Consider the following 19,815-nt stretch of genomic DNA (forward strand, 5'->3'; position numbering starts at 1 on the left):
AGTTGTGCACCTTTTAGGTGTAGTTTGAGTGAGCGAAGCATCATAAGTAGCTGTAATGGATGTGACTAATGGATGTAATTTTGCCAATACTATGCAGTAAAATTAATTATACATTGTGAGTTAAGCAACGATGGAGTTATCTGAATGTCTACCTCTGTCTCTGACTTTCTGAAAGGTTATTTTATTGTATAATACTTTAAAACTGCAAAGAAAACAAATTGGATTTTTTTCCTAGGTTTTATAAATCACTGCATGGAGAATTTATTCCTAGATCAATCTTTCTGGCTCTGTCCTCAAGAGGAGGAAGAAACAGGCATTGAAGTCTGTATAAATGAAAAATCATTACATTTGATGTACAGAAGCTTGCTAGTACAGGAAGGTAAGGAAGACTGTGCATGCTAAAGCTAAATTTAGAGAAGCACCTTTCTTTAAAATTCTAAAAGCAAATATTAAGACCCATTCAAATACTTAATGAAGTTGAAATTTAAATATATTCACTTCAAATGTACCAGACAGAGAAAAGAAAGGAACAAACACAGAATTAGTTTAGTCGCATCATACATTTCATACATTGCACAACTTCATGTGCAACTGGTCCATAACTGGATACCAAAAGCATTAGGCAGGGCTGTACCTTCCAACTTGCTTAATATTATTGTGGATCCTGGAGATGTACAGGAGAGATATTACACATAGTTGCCAGGTTCATGTGCTTCTCCTAACCAGCATCACCTGCTGCCACTGGCAGGGACAGCATGATGGTCTAGACAAAGCAGTGATCAATGCAATACCAACATCTCTTGTGTTCTTCAGGGAATACAGATAACCATGTCTAGGTAATTTGCTGCGAAATATTGCAGGAGAGGAGGGCTTGCCACTTCATGAAACATACCAACTCTGCATAATTTTACTGAGAGAGAAACTAGATAGAAATGTATGAATATCTGACAACTGGAAAATTCTTGTGACATCTCAGATTTTCTGTCTTTATTTGAGTATTAATGATGCTCTTGAAGCCAGTTTTAAGGTTTCTATGACACTAAAACATTGCATAAAATGACATCTGCTCCATTGCTTGCTTTTTAGGGGCATTTTTTGTTTTAGGTCCTGACAATCTGATAAGAAAGATAATGGCTACAGATAATGAAATAAACACTTATTTTGAGACTGGGACTTCTACTGAAGATGTAACAGGTGCATCTGCGGATGGTGACACAACTGTGCTGTCTAATGCTTCTCCAGAGCCATTGATCCCTTTTCATCAGTAGGTACCTGATTTTAGCTGCTTATTTAACACACATCTGTTACATATGTACATGACTGCTTAGACATAGTGTACACATACGTATGTACGCACTTATGCTTAGACATAAGTGTCTCTAAATGGTAGCTTGTTATGGAACATCCATCTTCCATTAACACTGAGAACAAAAGCTCTATTTCCTTCCATAGTACACAACTGAAATTAATCCAGATGCCTGCAGAGCAGCATTTGAAGATGGTTTAACTTCTTGTGAGTTAGATACTGCTTTTTTTCCCGAGTCATAAATAAGCTATTAACACTTCTAAAATGTAATGAAGTGAGAATTTTCCTTAAAATTGCCTGTAAATATGGATAGTAGCAGCTGGAATGTTTGGAAATGTCGATGATAAGAGGCTAGCATTGTTTTTACTGAACAATATTGACAGAGCCAAAACCTCCTTAATGCAATTTGTGTTGAGGTCAAGTCCAAGCTCAAAATTGCAATAAAGTCAAAATTATATCTACAGACTTATCAATCGACTGGCTTCAGGAATGACCAGAAAGTAATTTGTTCTTGGTGCTCTCAGTAGTTAAACAGCTGAAATTTTTATGTTGACCTTGGGCAGGGAGAAATAGCATGACTTTCTCTGTAAGGTTTGTTTGACTGACTGAAGCAATGCTTCATTTACTACTACTGCTACTACTGCTACTACTACTACTGAAAAAATAGCTGTGTCTGAAGTGTATGGACAGTTCTGAAATTGAAAGATAATTGTGGGAGGGGAGCATCTGTTTCCAAATTGATTTAAAATATCATTGTTATTGTCACAACATTCAATGAAGTTTCATACGCTAACTTCAATTTATTTTTCTAACTGCAGATGGTTTCTTAAAATGTATTCTAATCCTATTGACACTGGATACAAAACTGAATCTAAATCCATCAAGAATGTTGGTAAGAAACTCCATTTGAACATCAGCACTAAAAAAAAACAAACCACAACTCATTCTATGCTCTCATTAGGAAAAATTCTGAAGGTTACAGTATTTTCCCCATTGATTAGGATGAGAAAACAGCTTTCAAAATTATATTGCAGTAAAATTAGCAAGGGCATAAATTTCTGCCTATGATGAGTTTGACAAAACATGGCTAGCCATGTCTAAGTTGAGGTAAAATCTGAAGTCTTTTATCTCCCTTTTTTTCCTCCTAAATACTGTATTAAGTAGGTACACAAAGTAGAAAAGAGGAATTCAGTTGAGAATGCCTCTGTATATTTTTATCATAAATGTACCAGCGTAATTATTGTGGATCTTTCACATGTGTATGCCTTTAATACTGCCAGAGAAATAAAACTCATACAGATGGTTTGAAGTTAGAAAGTGAATATTGCTGATTTTCTAACATACAAAATGAAATGTGTTTTGCTAAATACATTCTTCTGCTGAGTTGCTATTCTAATAAGTGTATTTGTATTCTTAAATTACTTTATATGCAAATATTATTTATCTCCTTATCACACAGCAATGGGATCTTGTCTAGCTGTGACGAATTATGAAAGTGTTGTGTCGGAAGAGATTAGTTTCCAGGAAGGGGACAAAATTGAGATTCTCGGCTATTTCATTGAATGCATGGAATGGTTTCTTGGAAGACACAAGTTTACTGGCCAAATAGGCTTTGTAAAGACAAGTCATGTTGAACTGGACTTACCTAGAAATAAGTAAGTGATACATATTTAACTCAAACAAAAAGAGCTTTAAAATGCTGCATTTGAAACTCGGGTTTGCTTTTTTGGTGTTTTTTGTTTTCTTAATGAGAATTACCATAGTGTGTATCAGTCAAAACAAATACAAATAAACTGAAATATGAAGTCTGCTTAAATTTTGGGAAATACTATCAGCCTGTAGCTGAGTTTCTAACTGGGAAAAGGGGTTCCTGTAGTTGTTATATCTGGTTCAGTCTCTATTCTTTAGATCACAAGATTCAAAAAGCTTTACTCTTGCAGAAGATTCCTTTTTTGCTGGTCTCTCAAGATCTATGTTAGAGCATCCATGTTCTGCTTTTGCTAGTACCCTCAATTACAGACCTTAAATTGCTTCAAATGTGGCTCCTCTAAAATAATTGCTCGTAATGCAGACAGAAACCTGTAAAAAGTGTGTATTTCAGCACACATTGGCACCATGTAAATAGGCTGCTCTTACTAATATGTCTGGACTGTCTGCAGGCTGAAACAGTTCTGAAATGTTTGTGGGCCCACTTGATGTGTACCTTTAATCTTGTATTAGAAAATCAATACCATAATGTCCTTAGATTTATACTTTCAATAAATTCTCTCATAAAATGCTATACAATGACACAGACATAAAACTTGCTTTGACCTATAATGTAAAGATTGTATTAGTTTCTTTAACAAGCTCAAATTTGGCTGATGCAGTTTTGCTCCTCAAGCCAGATCTGCTTTCAGACAACTTCAAAGTTGTTCCTTTCATTGTTAGACCATCAGACCTGGATTTTCTTGAAGCAGAGGAGCTATCTTTTTTTTCAAAAGAAAAAAATATGGAAGAAGTGACACATTTGTTGGAACAAACTTCCATCACAGATGTTTGCTCTGTGTATCGAATAAGTAAGTATGAGTTTTACTCCTCTTTACTGCATAAGATAGATGTGAAGTTCCCATATTCCTGTTATAGGTGATTTTTTTGTTTGTTTGTTTCAATGAGATTCCAGCCTTTACAGCTGCTTAGAGATATGCTAGTATTCAGTTTGTTGGCATGTAAAAGTCCTTTAGATCATCTCTTCTACTTTCCTGCTAAAAAAATGCTGATGCAAAAGTCTTCCTAGTAGAGCATTTATAAATCTTCTTTCTTCCATTTTTGAGTGAATTAAATAGCAAAAATTGAAAAATTCTGTTACTTAGCTGAACAGATCTTCAAGCTTTCAAATGTCAGAGCTGCATTATAAAAGGTAGTATGTTCACCCAAATAATGTTGGCTTTTCATTCATTTCAGGAAAGGTGGCATAATAATTGACAGCTAATGCAAACATACACCTCTTCATGCTTGATTTAACTTTCAGAGGTATTGAAAAATTGCAAAATCTATTCATACAAAGAAAAAGTACTCGAATGCATTTGTTTAATTCTGCAAATTGCGTGGGAGAACAATAACTTCGGCATGTTGGGTGTGAGTTGCAAAATGCAAGTCATGTCAATGTGCAAAATGACTCCACATCTCACCTTCCTCTCCCAAATGCCTGGGAACAAGATCTCAGACCTGTGTTCAGTACCAAAACAGTCTCATGGGCTTAATGGACATTTTTTTTTCTGTTGCACAGTATTCGTCACATCTCATTTTCTCCCTAATCTTTACAAGTGCCATTTCACTTTGAAAGTGGAAAAAAAGGAAAGATCCTTTTCACATCTTCCCCAGCTAATAGTACTAACTTTACCACTTTTTTCTCTTAAATTGCACAATTGTTCAACGTAAGTTGACTAATACGGAGTGAGTGTTCTCAATATTCACTTGATGTTTTGTTGTGTGATCTGAGTAAAAGGGTTTTTGATTCCTTCGATCTACATCATTCTAATGAGAAGTCTTTACTTATGAGCACTTCCTCAATTGGATATTCAGAGCATTAAGTTAAGACTATTGTAAAATTCTGTTGCATTTGTCCGCCAAAGTCAAGAAAACCTTTAAAGAAAGGAGATCCAGAAGTAAACACTCAATGAGAGGTCATTCTTAAAGCCTAGTAAAATAGCTTTCTATCACCTTAAATAGGTGTAGTTCTGTGAGCCTCTGCTCTGCCTCTCCATCATGTAAGTGGTACTGAGTGTACTGCATCTAGTGTATGAAAGACAGTGAATATAATCCTGAAATGCACCATGACAATTGAAATACCTTGAGGAGTATCTTCTACACAAAAAACCACACCTGTAGAACATTTAAGAATTACTATGATAAACATTTAAAACTAGATCTATAGTAGTATTGTCTACAGAACTTAAAGATCATCTGCATGCTGTTGGAATGGCCATAAAAGTCTGACACTCTTATGTAATCAAACTACCCTAAATTATTATATATCTCCCCGCCCCCTGAAGTGATGCTAAAACTTATTTCAGTAATATTAACAGCTTTGTTACCACATCTTAGGGGCACGTTGTGGGAAATAATTAACTCTACACTGCACACTTGTATTTTAATGCAACAGTGATGCATCCATCATGCAGAACAGGTTGGCATTAAATCTAACTGCTATATGCAAATGTCTCCCCACTGTACTGAGCAGTGGTGGGTGCATGACGATGACCACATAGAAAACAGGGAATTGTTTCAGCAGGAGAGTAAGTCTTTAGTATCTGTTAGCTTTGGGTCAGGTTTAGAAATTCATTATCTTCTAATTTCCAGACACATCCAATTCCTCTGACATAAAGAATTCCAAACTAAAAAATAGCCTTACTTTAGGATGTTTAAAATTGAAAAAGACCTAAGATGCCATAACTAACATGGCTTTTTTTCTTTCTTACAGGCCAATTAGAAGAACCAGAATTTTGGAAAGCTCATGAGTGTGGTAATACTTCATATGCATACAATTTTTACATGAAACTACTGTGACTTCTGATATTGGAGTATCTTTGCCAGCTTTTATCTTTCTAATGTCTCTTCACACTCTAACCTTCTCTCATTGTTTGCTTTCCTAGGTTTTGCTATAACCCCTTCTCACTAGGTTTTGCTGTAAGACATTGTGGGTTTTCACTGGTATCAGATGTCTTGGACCTTGCTATCCAATTACAAACTGTATGACTTATTATTACTGCTGTGACACACACAAGTGCACATCCCCCCCACCTTGCCTTGTTTAACAGGGCAAAATACTGTTCATGGGGCACAAGGCAAGTGCTGACTTTGAATTCCAGCAGATTTTCCATCTGCTAGAAATCTTCATTCCATAAATATATTTTCCAAAGGAGATACTTTGATGAGGATGCAGAATTATTTCCCTTTGGCATTTAGTTGCTAAACTGTCACTATCATTACTTGTATTGTACTACATTTTTTTAAATACCAGATTTTATATTTATGATTCTGCTGAACAGATTCAGAAATGCAATTCTAAGGAAACTGAGCTCTAAATCTGTGACTTCAATAAGCTGATGTTGGTATGCAGCTGCAAACTTCATGCTAACTGTGACTGCAAACTGCATGCCTAGCTCCTGGCCTTATTACATTTGCTGGATAACAGTGGGAGGACTGAAGAAATGATGGCATGACTGTCTTTATATTTGTAGGATATTCAACAATGTCAGTATTAAGAGAATTTAGATCAATGACCACAAGCTTGGTAAATTTGAGAAAGTTAATTTGTGCTAGCAGAGAATCAGGATTGGTATTTGATTGAAAGAAGAAATATTATACATTACATAGGCATGGCTGGCCACACAGAGATTATGGGCAGCAGAACAGGACCTTTGCAGGCACCCTTACAGCACCCACGTGAGACTTTAGCAACTCAAATAGCTTGGTCTTACACACCCTCTCTGGCTAACCTGCCTTAGTTCTCTATCAGGACATAGGCATACCATTATGCAACTCAAATGCACAGTTCCCTTAGACCTTAAGTCCATCCAGTATCCATGCCCTGACCTTTATCAAGCCTTCAGTTCAGACCCTGAGTCTTCAGATTCTGGTCTCCTCTTGCTTGCCGACTAGTCTGAATTGTAATTTGTTGGCAGATCCCCCTCACACTGGCACAGGTTGCCCAGGGAAGTTGTGGATGCCCCCTCCCTGGAAGTGTTAAAGGCCAAGTTGGATAGGGCTTTGAGCAACCTGATCTGGTGGGAGATGTCTCTGTCCATGGCAGGGAGGTTGGACTGCATGATCTTTAAGGTCTGTTCCAACCCAAATGATTCTATGATATACACACAGAGAACATAGAATCAGTGTATACTTTTTGAGTATACACTCAGATACAAACCGGTTTGAATTAGTGTTGGATTTCACTTGGATTAGTGTTGGATCAGGTGCAGGGCCTGCCTAGACAAGCATACTGATCAGCAACCTGTTTGTATGGGGCACACCCCATTTATCCCCACTCCTCCAGTCTCTCACACTCATTCCTCCCTTATTGATCTTTCTTGATCTTACTCTTCACCCGCATCTTTGGCTTGTCTCCAAGACATACTGTTAAGAAAGGGTGGTATGTTTACACAGTATTTTCCTAACAGTGAATTCTACTGATAAGTGTTTTTGTTGGTCTGTAAAAGATCTTTGTGTGCATGGCCACACGAAGTTGTGATCTGTAATTTATTTTTAAATTTCAGAAATTCCATGTTCACATTCTAGCACAGGATCCACTAGCAAAAATGGCAAGATTGAAGAATTCCTGAAGACCTTCAAGAATTTGGAGGCCACCCAGGCAGAAATGCCAACTACTGAAGGAAAGGATTCTGCTAGCTCTCCAAATACAGCAATCTTTCCTCCACCTGAAGGACCTTCCTTCCACATACATCAAGATGACATTAAAGCATCTGACACCTTTGAGTTATTGTTACCCTTCTTAAATAGGAAAGAGTATGACAGAAACTTCAAAAACCTATATGATTTCTCTTATCTATTTATCAATAGCATGTTTTATGGGTTTTCAGAAGAAGAACTGGTTAGCTTTTTTAGATTAGCAAGGGAAGCAGCAAAGAAAGCAGGTATGTCCTGGGCGCTAGCAAGGCTATGCTTTCTTTTAGGCAGGCTCAGTGTTAAAAAGCTGAAGCTTTCCCAAGCTCGGGTGTATTTTGAGGAAGCACTGGGAGCAGTAGCTGGAGGATTCAGTGATTTGTACTTCGTAATTGCTCTTTATACAAATCTAACAGTCATCTACTTGACACAGAAGAACAAAGAAAAATGTGCTCATGTTTTTGACAAGGCTACATCTCTTCTCATGGGAATTCCCAACTACATTTGCAGTGCTGACCTGGAGTCAGATATTCTAAAGTATGCTCTGAAGAGGACAATTTTGAGCCACAACAAACATGCAGAGGCAAGGGCATGCTTTCTACTGGCAAAACATTACAGTGCACGCAAACAGCATGAAGAGGCACTGCCATTCTTGGAAAGGTTTCAACTGTTGCTTAATGATTTTGGTTTACAAAACGACTTATCAAACAACTGCTATTTCAAACTAGCAGAGTACTACAATGAGAAGTGTTTGCCACACATTGTAGTAAGCTGTCTAAAGATCACCTCATCACAGAGCTCCAGTACCTTGATGGATTCCTTGAAAAGGATTGATTTATTCATCAAAAATGCTCCCAAGCTCTGTGGCCCAAGAAAACTCAGACAAATACTCCCATCCCAAATTGCACCTTACCTCGTACAAGCCCTTTCTTCTGAGTTTACTAATGAGCAAAAAGGACTATGCAGCACTATATGTCTTAACTTAGCAAAACTGTACAGCCACCACAAACGGTATGGAAAAGCTATAGTTTACACAATGAAAGCCCTGGACTCTGATGTGTCTGCTAAGCCAGAGGAAACTGTTAACTATTTGCTTTCACTTGCTTGGTTATACATTCTTTACAGGCAATACGATGTAGCTTTAGCCATTTTAAATGCTGTTGTGGACTCTTTGTGGAGCAATCCGCAACAACTAGGAGTTGCTTATAATATGCTTGCTATTGCTTTGAAAAGAACAAACAATACAAAAGAAGCTGCTGAGAGCTTCTACAAAGCACTGCGTCTTTCAGAAGAGACCAATATGACCCACAACCAAGCTATAGCCCTGGCTAATTTAGGGGCACTTTGCCTGCGTGCAGCAGCCAGCAAGCTGGCAGAACATTATTATATCAGGGCAGTGAAGCTGTTTGCCAAACTTCCAAGTATGAACTGTGGCCAAGACTTTATCCAAGTCCTCCTTCAGCTGGGATGTTACTATGTTGGTGGAACTCAAAGAGAAAAAGGAAGGTTTTATTATGAATGGGCTTTTTTAGTTGCAATGGAGACAAGTCATCTGGAAAGTAAGTACATTTGTTTTTCTCTCAAAGTTACAAAATGTACCCTGTTTAGAAAAGTTTGTTATATAGGTATTTTGTACTTGTTCTTTAAATAACATGTGTCCAGTTATGTGATAGCTATCAAAGTTGCTGAAATCTTTGTTCTGTCCCAAAATGATAGAGAAATAAATACATGTTGACTTGCTCTTTTGGCTATACTTAGGTTTGTCAGAAATTACAGAGAAAATGAAACATCAAGAAAAAAAATAACTAGTAAATAGTCTAGAGATTTTTGTGTTCAATAATATTTACAATAGTTATGATATTTCTGGTAGTACAAACATCATCAGACTCAAGTTTAAAGGTATGAAAACAATTGGTAATCTGGATTACTTTTGCATAAAATAGTTATATTTAGAAGGCCCATGTTTGCTTTATTGCTACTCTGATTAAGGCAGCTTATACAGGCAAGGTGACTTTTTAAGTGTGATTTAAGGTGACTGTTCTATTATTTTATTCTGGAGATCAATTTTGAAGTAACCTCTTTGTTAAGTTTGGGGTTAAAGAAACTGGCAGCGGAATCTTGTTACGACTTCTGTATTGTTATTCATTGACTGCTGAATTTGAAAAATTGTGAGAATGACTTATTTTTAAACTAATTTAAAGATAGAGATTCATGTTAGTATTTCCAATCTGTGCTCCTAGGTCAGCTACAAGCACTAAAACTGCTGTGTCAGTTCTACAGTACAGTGGTTCCCAATGAGGCTCAGTGTGTCATCTACAATGAATATCAACTGTCTTTAGCTAGAAAGATGTCCAACAAAGTTCTGGAGGGACAAATTTTGGAAACTATTAGTCAGCTCTATTTGTCTTTAGGAACAGAAAGGTAAGACATGCTGAATGACTTTGCTTTTATTCTGATTACAACTTCCTTGTCATGCTAAAAGATCTCAACTCTTGCGGTAGCTGAATATGACTGATGTGGTTTTTTTTTCTCTGCTTTGCTAATATACTTTATTAAAATTGAAGGGTCCAGTGAGAGACTTCTCTTGGATTTTTTTTTTTTTAAGTAACTATCACCTTTTAAGGGACACAAGATGTCCAGCAGGGATCAGCACCACTCTAAGAGCCAAATTATTTTTAAAACCTATGTGAAGATGTTTAAAAAGCATTATATATTATGCAACTCTTGAGGACAGCTGTAGCTCAGGATTATTGCTGGCAGGTGATTTCTTTGACAGATTTTTACATGACAATTTTTCTATTAAACTAAATGGCATATTCCAAACACGTTAGACATTGTCTCTATGTAAGTGTTGCTCATTGAGGAAGTTGTTTGTTTGTTTGTGGGTTTTGGGTTTGTGAGGTTTTTTGTTTTGTTTTTAAAACAAATCAACACAAAGACTATGCGCAAAACTGCTTAGTGTCAGTCTCTAGCAGTTTCTATACTGCTCTAATTTTCAGAATACCAATTTTTTTTGCTTTGCATTATCAAAAAAACAGACTGCACAAGTCAATTCATAGTAACTAAGAGGTGCTGAGGAAACAAAGGCTTCTCTAGACAATTTTAAAGTGTTTTTTAAGGCAGCTTTCTCTGATTTCTTTTTTCTTACTGTATCTGATTTCAGGGAGTCACTTTAGATTCATGTATTTTCAAGCATGCCTCAGGATAAAAAAGCATCCTTAGTTGTGGAAAGAGTAGTTTCTTATTTTATCTTTAAGTAGCTGCAGTCAAAGCACCTAACTTTCCTAACATGTCACCTGATTTTATTTTGTGTTGTTCACTGCTGTTTAATGATATAGTTAGTGAAAATCCTTTGGAGAAGCTGAAGGCAACGGAGTCAGTTAAGATTTCAAGACATCTGGAATGCGCAGAAAGATGTAACTAGCTGAAGGCTGCTGCTTTGTGTGCATGTGGTACATGGAATCGATGTATCCGAGGAGCCTGGCTCACAAATAATGCTAGCTGTGCAACCTTAGGAGGCTACCAGATAATAACATGTACTCAGTAAGACATTAGACCATAGTATCACAGTGTTCTTTGAGTTAACAGTCCCAAGTAACAAAGATATGTGTCTATGATGAAGTAATGAAAACAGTGACATCCTTGGTGTCACCACCTCCATCATAAATTACTCTGGCCACAGCCTGATCAGTTCCAGCTGCTGTGCTGGGTTATGGGTTGGTATATGCTTCTGTCTGCTGTAAAAGCAAAATACTCTGAAAAGGGGATGGAAGTGACATTCAGTAATTGGGCTGAGTTGTGGACTACTTTAACTACCTTCCTGCCTTTCCTCATGTTAGCAGCTTGTTAGCAGAGAAGACTGAAATGTCAGGCTTGTTCAGTGGATCTTTACTTCCTCTCATGAGTATAAAAGGAGTGACAGGTCTCTTCAACTTCTCTAAGAATCAGGAAGTGGTAAAAACATTTTCTTTTTCTTCCCTCAGATGAGATACCTTTTTGAGACAGAATGGATATCTTGACAGTGTGAAATACTTGGGAGCATATTACTTTTATGCTTTATTTTGGATCTCTTTGGAGGTCTAAGTAGGCTGTTCTAAAGATGCCCTGTGTAAGGATTCACTACAACTGCGCAGTTCATGTTATATTTTAACATTTGTGTCTTGTGCTTGGAGGAAATGCACCAGGTCAAGGTGATGGGAGTTTATCACAACACAGAAGGATTTAATAAGGAAGTCTGCGGCTTCTATGTCTAATGTAAAGCACCATAAGCTCCATCAATGTGACAGGTCTTTTCAATGAAGAGTATGGCTCCTCTTCTGAGAGCACAGTGCCCTTCCACTTAAAGAAAATTGCACTGTCCAATGATCTGATAATTTAGGTGCTTCTAGAACTGGTCATGAAGTGTCCTATTCTCTTCACCATCCTCCCCTCCTCTCAAGTTTTTCTACAATTGTTTATTAGTCTGAATTGTGCTTAAGTTGAATGCCTAGGTACTATTCAGAAAAAAAATATTTACAGATGCAATTCCTTTGAGGTTTATAGGAAAAAGCAGTAAATGTGATAGAAGAGCTAAAGACAAGGAAAGATTTATTTTCTACCTGTCAGTAACCTCAGGTAAGGGAAGTGAATGTCTGAACTAAACTATCCTGAAACAATATGATATGGTAACGATCTAACAGGAAACACAGATTGAACAACAAAAAAAAAAATTAAAAAGACTGAGTTGCTGGTTACTAGTGTAATATAGCTGAGAATTTATAATTGTGCATTGAATAGAGGAAACAGATTGTTTTTTACATTAGTATAAGGCTTGTTTTATTATGAAGAAAACCTTTCCCAATTCTGAAGAACCCCTGAGTGATTAGCAGCCTTCCACTGTTTCAGGGCTTACAGGTCAGCTCTGGAATGTACCAAACGAAGCCTTGGAATATTCATAGATCTCCAGAAAAAAGAGAAAGAAGCATATGCTTGGCTACAGGCAGGAAAGATATATTACGTTCTGAGGCAGAATGAGCTTGTGGATCTTTACATTCAGGTATGTTGTCAACACTTATAGGCATGCCGATCGTGCAGGTGGCATGGTAAGAGAGTAAATCAATATAATGATCCCAGAGATTTTGCTGACTGATGTTCTGAACATGTAGTAACATCATTTATGTAATGCTTAACCCCTGAAATTCCCAACATTTTCCAGTGGTGCTCTATTTCAGTCTGTTGCTTGACTCTGGAATGATTTTTGGGTAGTGACCTTACTTAGTACCCTGCTGTGCTGTAAATTCTGTGTATTTCTTCATCTCTATCTACCAGCTCTACAGCACTGTGGCAATCAAACCATGCTACTTGCTGGTAGATAACAGATAATAATCATCTTATCATGCTGGCTTGTGGGCCATATCCCTAGGAAAACAGAGTAGATTGTTCTTTTAGGGAGCACTTTCAAAGCATCTAAATCTTTCCTTCAGAGCCAGCTGGTGCTGCTGCTACCCTTGCAACAGTGAGAACAGAGGCTTGTGGTTTGCACACCCCAGACCCCCACAACCAACTGGGACTTGCTGCAGCATCTCCTGCTGTGCTAACACAGACTGAAAGATGACCTGAAATAAGCATGGAGCCCTTGTGGCTACTGAAACTGGATGATCTGGTCTTTCTCACAGCTGCACTCCAGCCCAGATCAGACTCTGTTGTCTACGTGGCTCCTAGCCATTCACTCAAGTGTCTGGGGAATTAGTTCCTTGCTTTTGTAAAGGGGTTAAAAATACTGCTCTCCTGCTGTACGGGAGAGTGCTGCCTTGTAGTGCAGAATGTATACAAAACCTGGTATTGTAAGATCTGAGTCTTGGCTGGTGTATGAGTGGTACCAAAATATGATCTCTAAATAAAATAATCATACATATCTTAAGATGTTTTGAAAACATTCTGCAAAGCAGGAAAACATAGGAAACAAGTTCATGTTTAAAATGCACTAAGACACAATATGTGGGGTTACTGTAATGATTTTTTTTTTCTCAATTAAATTATGGTTTTGAGTTCTTACCAGAAAAGCTGAATAAATGTGTTTATAAGAAGGACTGTGTTACAGGTCCATTATTTCTTTTTCCTTCATGAAATTATTTTAGCTGATAACCCCCAAGTCAGTCACATGGCAGTGCAAAAGCAAAATCAGAATGTGGCATAATTTTATCATTCTTCTATATTTCCTCCAAGAGGAGGAGTAGGCCAGGGACATGCATGTGTATTCTATACGGTGTATGTCTGGAACATGGTGTTTAGGGCAGAGAGTCAGTGCCTGCCCATGAAAAGGTTGACCACTGTGCCAATAATTTGTGCAAGTCATCAGATCTTAACTGGCATGTAAAATGCAGCTTCCAAAACTATGATGCAACAGTCTAAGTGCCTGAAGCCAAAATAGTCTGACACGGATTCCTGCCTTTGTGCTTAAGTAGAGAGCTGGACTTGTATTAATTGAACACAGTTTGAAAACTAAAGAACACCAAGTCAATGCAAGATTCTTCATCTTTCTTCATATGCAAGTGCCCTTCCTCAATACTACTTATCAATAACTGAATATCCTGGTGTTCATGGTTTGGGGAGGATGCATGCTGCCTTTCATGAAATCCTCTTTGCTAACACAGCATATCTTTATTTCAGAACAACAGGATAACAGAGCTGCATTTATTTACAGAATTTTCTTCACAGGCTTTTAAATCTATACTGTTAGCAATATCTAACTTGCAACTAGAATTACTCTGTAAGTTTGATTTAATTCAAATGTAATATGTTGCAGCTATCAAATGCACTACTGTTTTTAGAACACTGTGTGCTGACAAAGACAGCAGGATACTATTGCTAGAAAAAGGAAGACCATAACACTGCATGTGCCCAGGTCCTTATGTTCCTTCTGCAGCATCTGCCACTGGCATGCTCAAAACCAGGGTACCAAGAAGACACAGCATGGTGTCATAAAATAGAACCTTTTCTGTCTTGTAGTGAGAGACCTTAACAAGATTTCTCTTTCAGTTGCTAATATTTATGATATTCTTTTACCAAGAAATAACCAAGATTTTTTTTTCCCCTATTCTTTATTTTCTTTTAAGGTTGCTCAAGACGCTGCTCTTTACACAGGAGATCCAAATTTAGGAATGGAATTGTTTGAAGCTGCTGGAGACATATTTTTCAATGGCAGCTGGGAAAAGGAGAAAGCAGTGACTTTCTACAGGGTTTGTGCAGTTTTTCTACCACATTGATAGTTATGTGCCCTCCCATCACAGCAGGTGTTCTACAAATGCTGAACCAAAAGCTGATCCTCTCAGCAGACAATTTATAATCTATTGGAGCTGAGTGTTTTGCCATGGTGCTAATAGATTTCACCTGTTGCAACTCCTCTTCTGGGTGTAAGAGATGCCATATGCAAAGAGCAATGTAAACCAGAATTTGCTTGACATGACATAAATGGAAAGCTGTCAGTGCACATCTTGGGTTCAGCAGTACCTAAGCTGTTCTTACGTGTTTCAGGACAGGGCTCTTCCACTTGCTGTTAAGACTGGCAACAAAAACACCGAACTCAGATTATGCAATAAACTGGTGGAACTGCTGGTGAATCTGAAGGCTTATGAGGAAAGTCTGGAATATGCAAGAGCATCTCTTACGCTCAGTGTAAGTTTAGGTAAGACTGATTTCGATTATAGCCGAATATGACTAATATCTCCCAAATAAGGCAGAATTCTAAAAAGCTTTCTTCTTTTGAATTCAGTTAGATTTCTTTTCAGGATTTCATAATGATACTCTCATTGCTATTTTTGCTTCATTCAAAAATGAACAACTTAATTGCTCTCTCATCTAACTCCAAGCTCATATGGAAAACCTTCGTTAGAGCATAGAATTAAACCTGGGATTACAAGTCCAAACTGAGTGTTCTTCTCACAGCTAAGCTGTAATGCTAATGAATAATACTGTCTCAAGAGGATTTTGAGTGTCATATGTTTCTTTCAGATTTGCTCATAGGCTTGACGGTTAACTGACCTAGGAAAATGTAGTAAAAAAATGATAGGGCTACCTTCCAGAATAACTGTTCTTAGAATCTGAGAGCTGTTCAGCTGATTAAGAACCCTCTCACCCCTCCAAGTGTCTGTCCACTTACAGACAGGATATTTTGATAGGGTTGAAAGTCTTTCCTCCCATTAGCTACTATACTTACAAAGAATACAAATAGATTATTTTGAAAGTATGCACAGGGTGTGTATATCTGTACATAAGAGATATGAATGTAGTTATTTTTTAAGAAAATCCCAGACACTGTCAAATTCTACACTGGGAAATTCGGGAATTCTGAGAGACTTTTCTTAAAGGGCAAGTTTTGGCCATGTGTCTCTTGAGCAACATTAGTTTTATTCAATAAAAGATCAGCAAATACTATATAGAAGTAAAACAAAAAAAAGCATGGATGTATTGTTTGAGACAATTTGACTACTTTGTCTCTCTGGTTTTATCCTGACTCATACATTATCTTATTAGGAAATCAGCTAAATGAACGAATAGCTTACCATCGGCTGGCTGCCATCCATCATCACTTGGGTCACTGTGAACTAGCTGAACACTTCTATTTAAAGGCCTTGTCCCTGTGTTCCTCTCCTCTGGAGTTTGAGGAAGAAACACTGTATTACGTCAAGGTGTATTTGATCTTGGGAGACATTATATTCTATGACCTTAAGGTAAGCAATACCAAAAGCTGCTGCAGAAAATTCTTACTGCATTGAGCAATGTTTTTTTTAACGCATTCTGGTTTTATGCATTTAGAATGTAAATAACAAAGTGGGAAAACCCACTGAAGTTCAGAATCTATATTATTCTTGTTTGATACCTAACAAACTGAGCTTGGATGTAGTCTTACACCAGTTGTTCTATAGAGGGTACTATCTTTGTGTCTCTTATTTCAGGATCCCTTTGATGCAGCAGGTTATTATCATTTGGCACTTGCTGCTGCCATGGAACTGGGCAATAAAAGAGCTCAACTAAAGATTTACACAAGACTTGCAATCATCTATCATAACTTCCTTGTGGATCGGGAAATGTCTCTCTTCTTCTATCAAAAGGCAAGGACCTTTGCAACGGAGCTGAATGTTAGGAGAATAAACCTAGCTCCTGATCAGTGTTACAAGTGTCCATAAACATCTTTGGAAAATGCAGTCTACTGAAAAAAAAAGTATGGAAGTACCCAGAGAAATATTGCACTGGCTTTGTAGGAGGACGCAGAATGCATTCAGTGTTTCATTATACATGTGCTGTAAGCCAGAGCTCAGCACCACAGACTAAATTACCAGTTTATATGACAGTGAACTACATTTCTTTGACTCCAAGATACACAGTCTTGTTGTTTAAGGATCAGCCTGTGAACTAAAACCAAAACCCAACAGTTGTTTTGTTTTGTGGTGGTTTTTGTTTTGTTTTTGTTTTTTTGTTTTTTTTTTTAAACTAAGCTTTTCTTCACTATCTGTTTTCTCCTAACTGGATAATGGAAAATGATCAATGCATAAATGCAATGAAAAATATCTAATAAAGTGTTATAGAGGAAAAAACACTCCATAAAAATTGTTGCTTTCTTTGCACAACCTAGTTCTTGTCTGACCTAGATCTATTGTATTTACTTATGTCATAAATACATGCGCATGAGCATGTTACGTGGGGTATTTGAGAGCTGGTTTGATTCACTGTCCCAGACATCACTCATTTCCTATCAAATTTATCTACTGCAGTACTTAGGCACTAGTTAAGATTTATCTTCTAATTCCTGAAAACGCTTATCAACACTTATCTGGTTTCCAGAACTGAAGCATCTAGTAATATGTAGATTGTAGTTTTGTGAATTTCAGTGGTCATGTAAAGGCCCCCTTTCCAAAGATAATTTATCTCCTTGGTTTTTTTAACTAACTTTTTTCAGAACTGTCAGAATTGTCTGCAATGGAAGTATGGAAGTGTCTTATTTGCTTATACTGTCAAACCTGGGGAAAGATTGAAAACAACTTTATTTTTCCTTATCTTTGTAGCTCTGTATTCCCATTGTTATGTTTCTTTGGCTAAGAATCTTTCTTTTCTAAAAATCTGTCATTCACAGCACTCTCTGAACACTTTCCATATACATATATATATGTGTGTGTGTGTATGTATATATATTTTTTTTTTCAGGTATCTGACTCTTGTTGTCTCTTTGACCTTGTGAATTCATTAGTTTTTTTGACCTCTTCCTTAAAGGGAGAGAGAATACTTACATATAATTTAGATAGACTGACACTTAGGATACTCGCCAGGGAGGTGGGAAGTGCATCCTCTTCCTTGGAGAGTGCTGTAGGCACTGGTTTATATAAGATAGTTGCCACTATCATGACAATTGTGACCTGTCAATTGCTCTAAAGAGATCTGACTTCTTAGTTGTGAATCAAACCTCTAATGTCTTGATTGCAGAAATGTGTGTACTGCTCAAAGCAGTTCTGCACACAATTTTTTTTTTGGACACTTTCACACAGTGTCCACATTTTGGACACAATCAAACTTGAACTAAGTATTAACATTGAAAGTTTTGCTGTTCAGGTATCTTAGCAACTTACCCTGAAGACTCAGGTTCAGACTGGTGTCATATTGTCCCACTAAGCATGGGAAATTAATTATCCCATATCCTCTTCATTATCTTGGCCATGAAAACGCAACAGAAGTCCTGTATGATCTCTGCAGCGCTGAGAAAATTGTGGATGTTGTGCTCTGTTCATTAACTTGCTTTTGAGTGCTTGGCATGCTATTTTCCATTTCATTTGGCTTTCAGACTAGATAAATTTACAACCTCTCTCTGGTTCTGATTGCTGTAATCACAGGCAGTCACTTTGTATTCTGGGAAGGGAAGCTGCACTTCCTAATCTGGAATTCAATTCTGCTGATAAGACCTATATTCTTTTTTGCATTGCTGCTTCATCTTGTTGCCCTGACTCCACAGAATTTTTGCTTTCATAGCAATCCACTCCTTTATTATTAATTCACCCTTTAATGTTAAATTGTGCTTGGGCAGAGTAAAGCACACTTAATTTCTTAGGCATTCCCTTCAAGCCAGTTGAACTTCATACAAAAATCTATCTGGCTTATGAAAAGGCAGTACCTGAATTCTCACTCCTTACTCTGACAACATAGGAATTCCATGTTTTCCTACTCGGTGTGGTTCAAGTGAGTCATAGGCATGGGATTGCAAAGAACTGCATTCCTATTAGATATATAAATGGCATTTCAGGTTTTTTAAACTGTTTCAAATCCTGTTACATGTTTAAATATTTTTTTTCTCCAGAAAGCACAACATCATGTTATGATTCTGCATTAACAAATGCAATACCTTTGGATGACAAAGTTGGGATTTATAAATTCCGGGAGGAGCTGTATCTGGGCCAAAGGATTTTGCTATTAAGCTCTGTTCCATTCAATGAGGAGTAGTAGGATTTTCTTCCCTTCAGAGGACACTTGTTAGATGGTCCTACTCTCTTCAGCATCAGAGAATTGTCAACCATCTACAATGTAGAATTCTGTAGGTTGGTGAGATGAATCTTACCTGGTGTGCTTCCTGGTGCAAAACAAATGGAAATCTGATTATTTGAGGCATTATAAAACTCTATTTTCTCACAGCTGTTATGTAAATGATCAATTTTGGCTAGATAACTGGGAGAACATTCTTCTAGTTTAATGAAGCAAAAAGGCAGAACAGCATGGAGTCTAGATGACTCCTAGATAGGGTATAAAAAGCATACTGCTGCAGTCTGTTAGAAAAGACAGTGAAGGATAGGATGTTTGAATGATAAATGAAAAAAGATGTCAGAAATGGATGTAGATTCAAAGGGTTTATACCCAGAACTAGTTATATAGATAGTCAGTAGCAAAGGTTTTTTACTCTTAATGAGCTGAAAAAGCCCTGCTGAGCTCTTAAAGGTTCTGCAGGCACTGACAGGATGTAGGTATTTCTGCTTGATTTGAAATAACAAGGTTCTGCTTCCAGGAAGGCTTGAACTGGTGTCTGTGAGCGGCTATGTATCTAGAAACCTGCCAGATAAAGAGCCAGATTCTTATGGTTGCTTCTCATCCAGGAATGTCATAAGTTGCCAAGC

General features: G+C 37.4%; 1 protein-coding gene across 1 annotated transcript; it reads left to right on the top strand.

Moving 5' to 3' along the window:
- Positions 1-235: 235 nt before the first annotated feature.
- Positions 236-16,851, top strand: SH3TC1 (SH3 domain and tetratricopeptide repeats 1; the record flags this gene model as incomplete). The annotated part of the gene is made up of 13 exons (XM_010192920.1): positions 236-379; positions 1,087-1,264; positions 2,125-2,198; positions 2,766-2,961; positions 3,737-3,864; positions 5,769-5,810; positions 7,561-9,246; positions 9,928-10,108; positions 12,572-12,722; positions 14,782-14,904; positions 15,200-15,350; positions 16,199-16,395; positions 16,621-16,851. Coding segments are annotated over 13 exons (3,482 nt in total), but the record flags the coding sequence as incomplete, so codon positions are not given.
- Between the last annotated feature and the right edge of the window lie 2,964 nt (positions 16,852-19,815).

Source organism: Mesitornis unicolor, unplaced genomic scaffold, assembly GCF_000695765.1.
Source record: "Mesitornis unicolor isolate BGI_N332 unplaced genomic scaffold, ASM69576v1 scaffold22809, whole genome shotgun sequence".
Lineage (NCBI taxonomy): Eukaryota > Metazoa > Chordata > Aves > Mesitornithiformes > Mesitornithidae > Mesitornis > Mesitornis unicolor.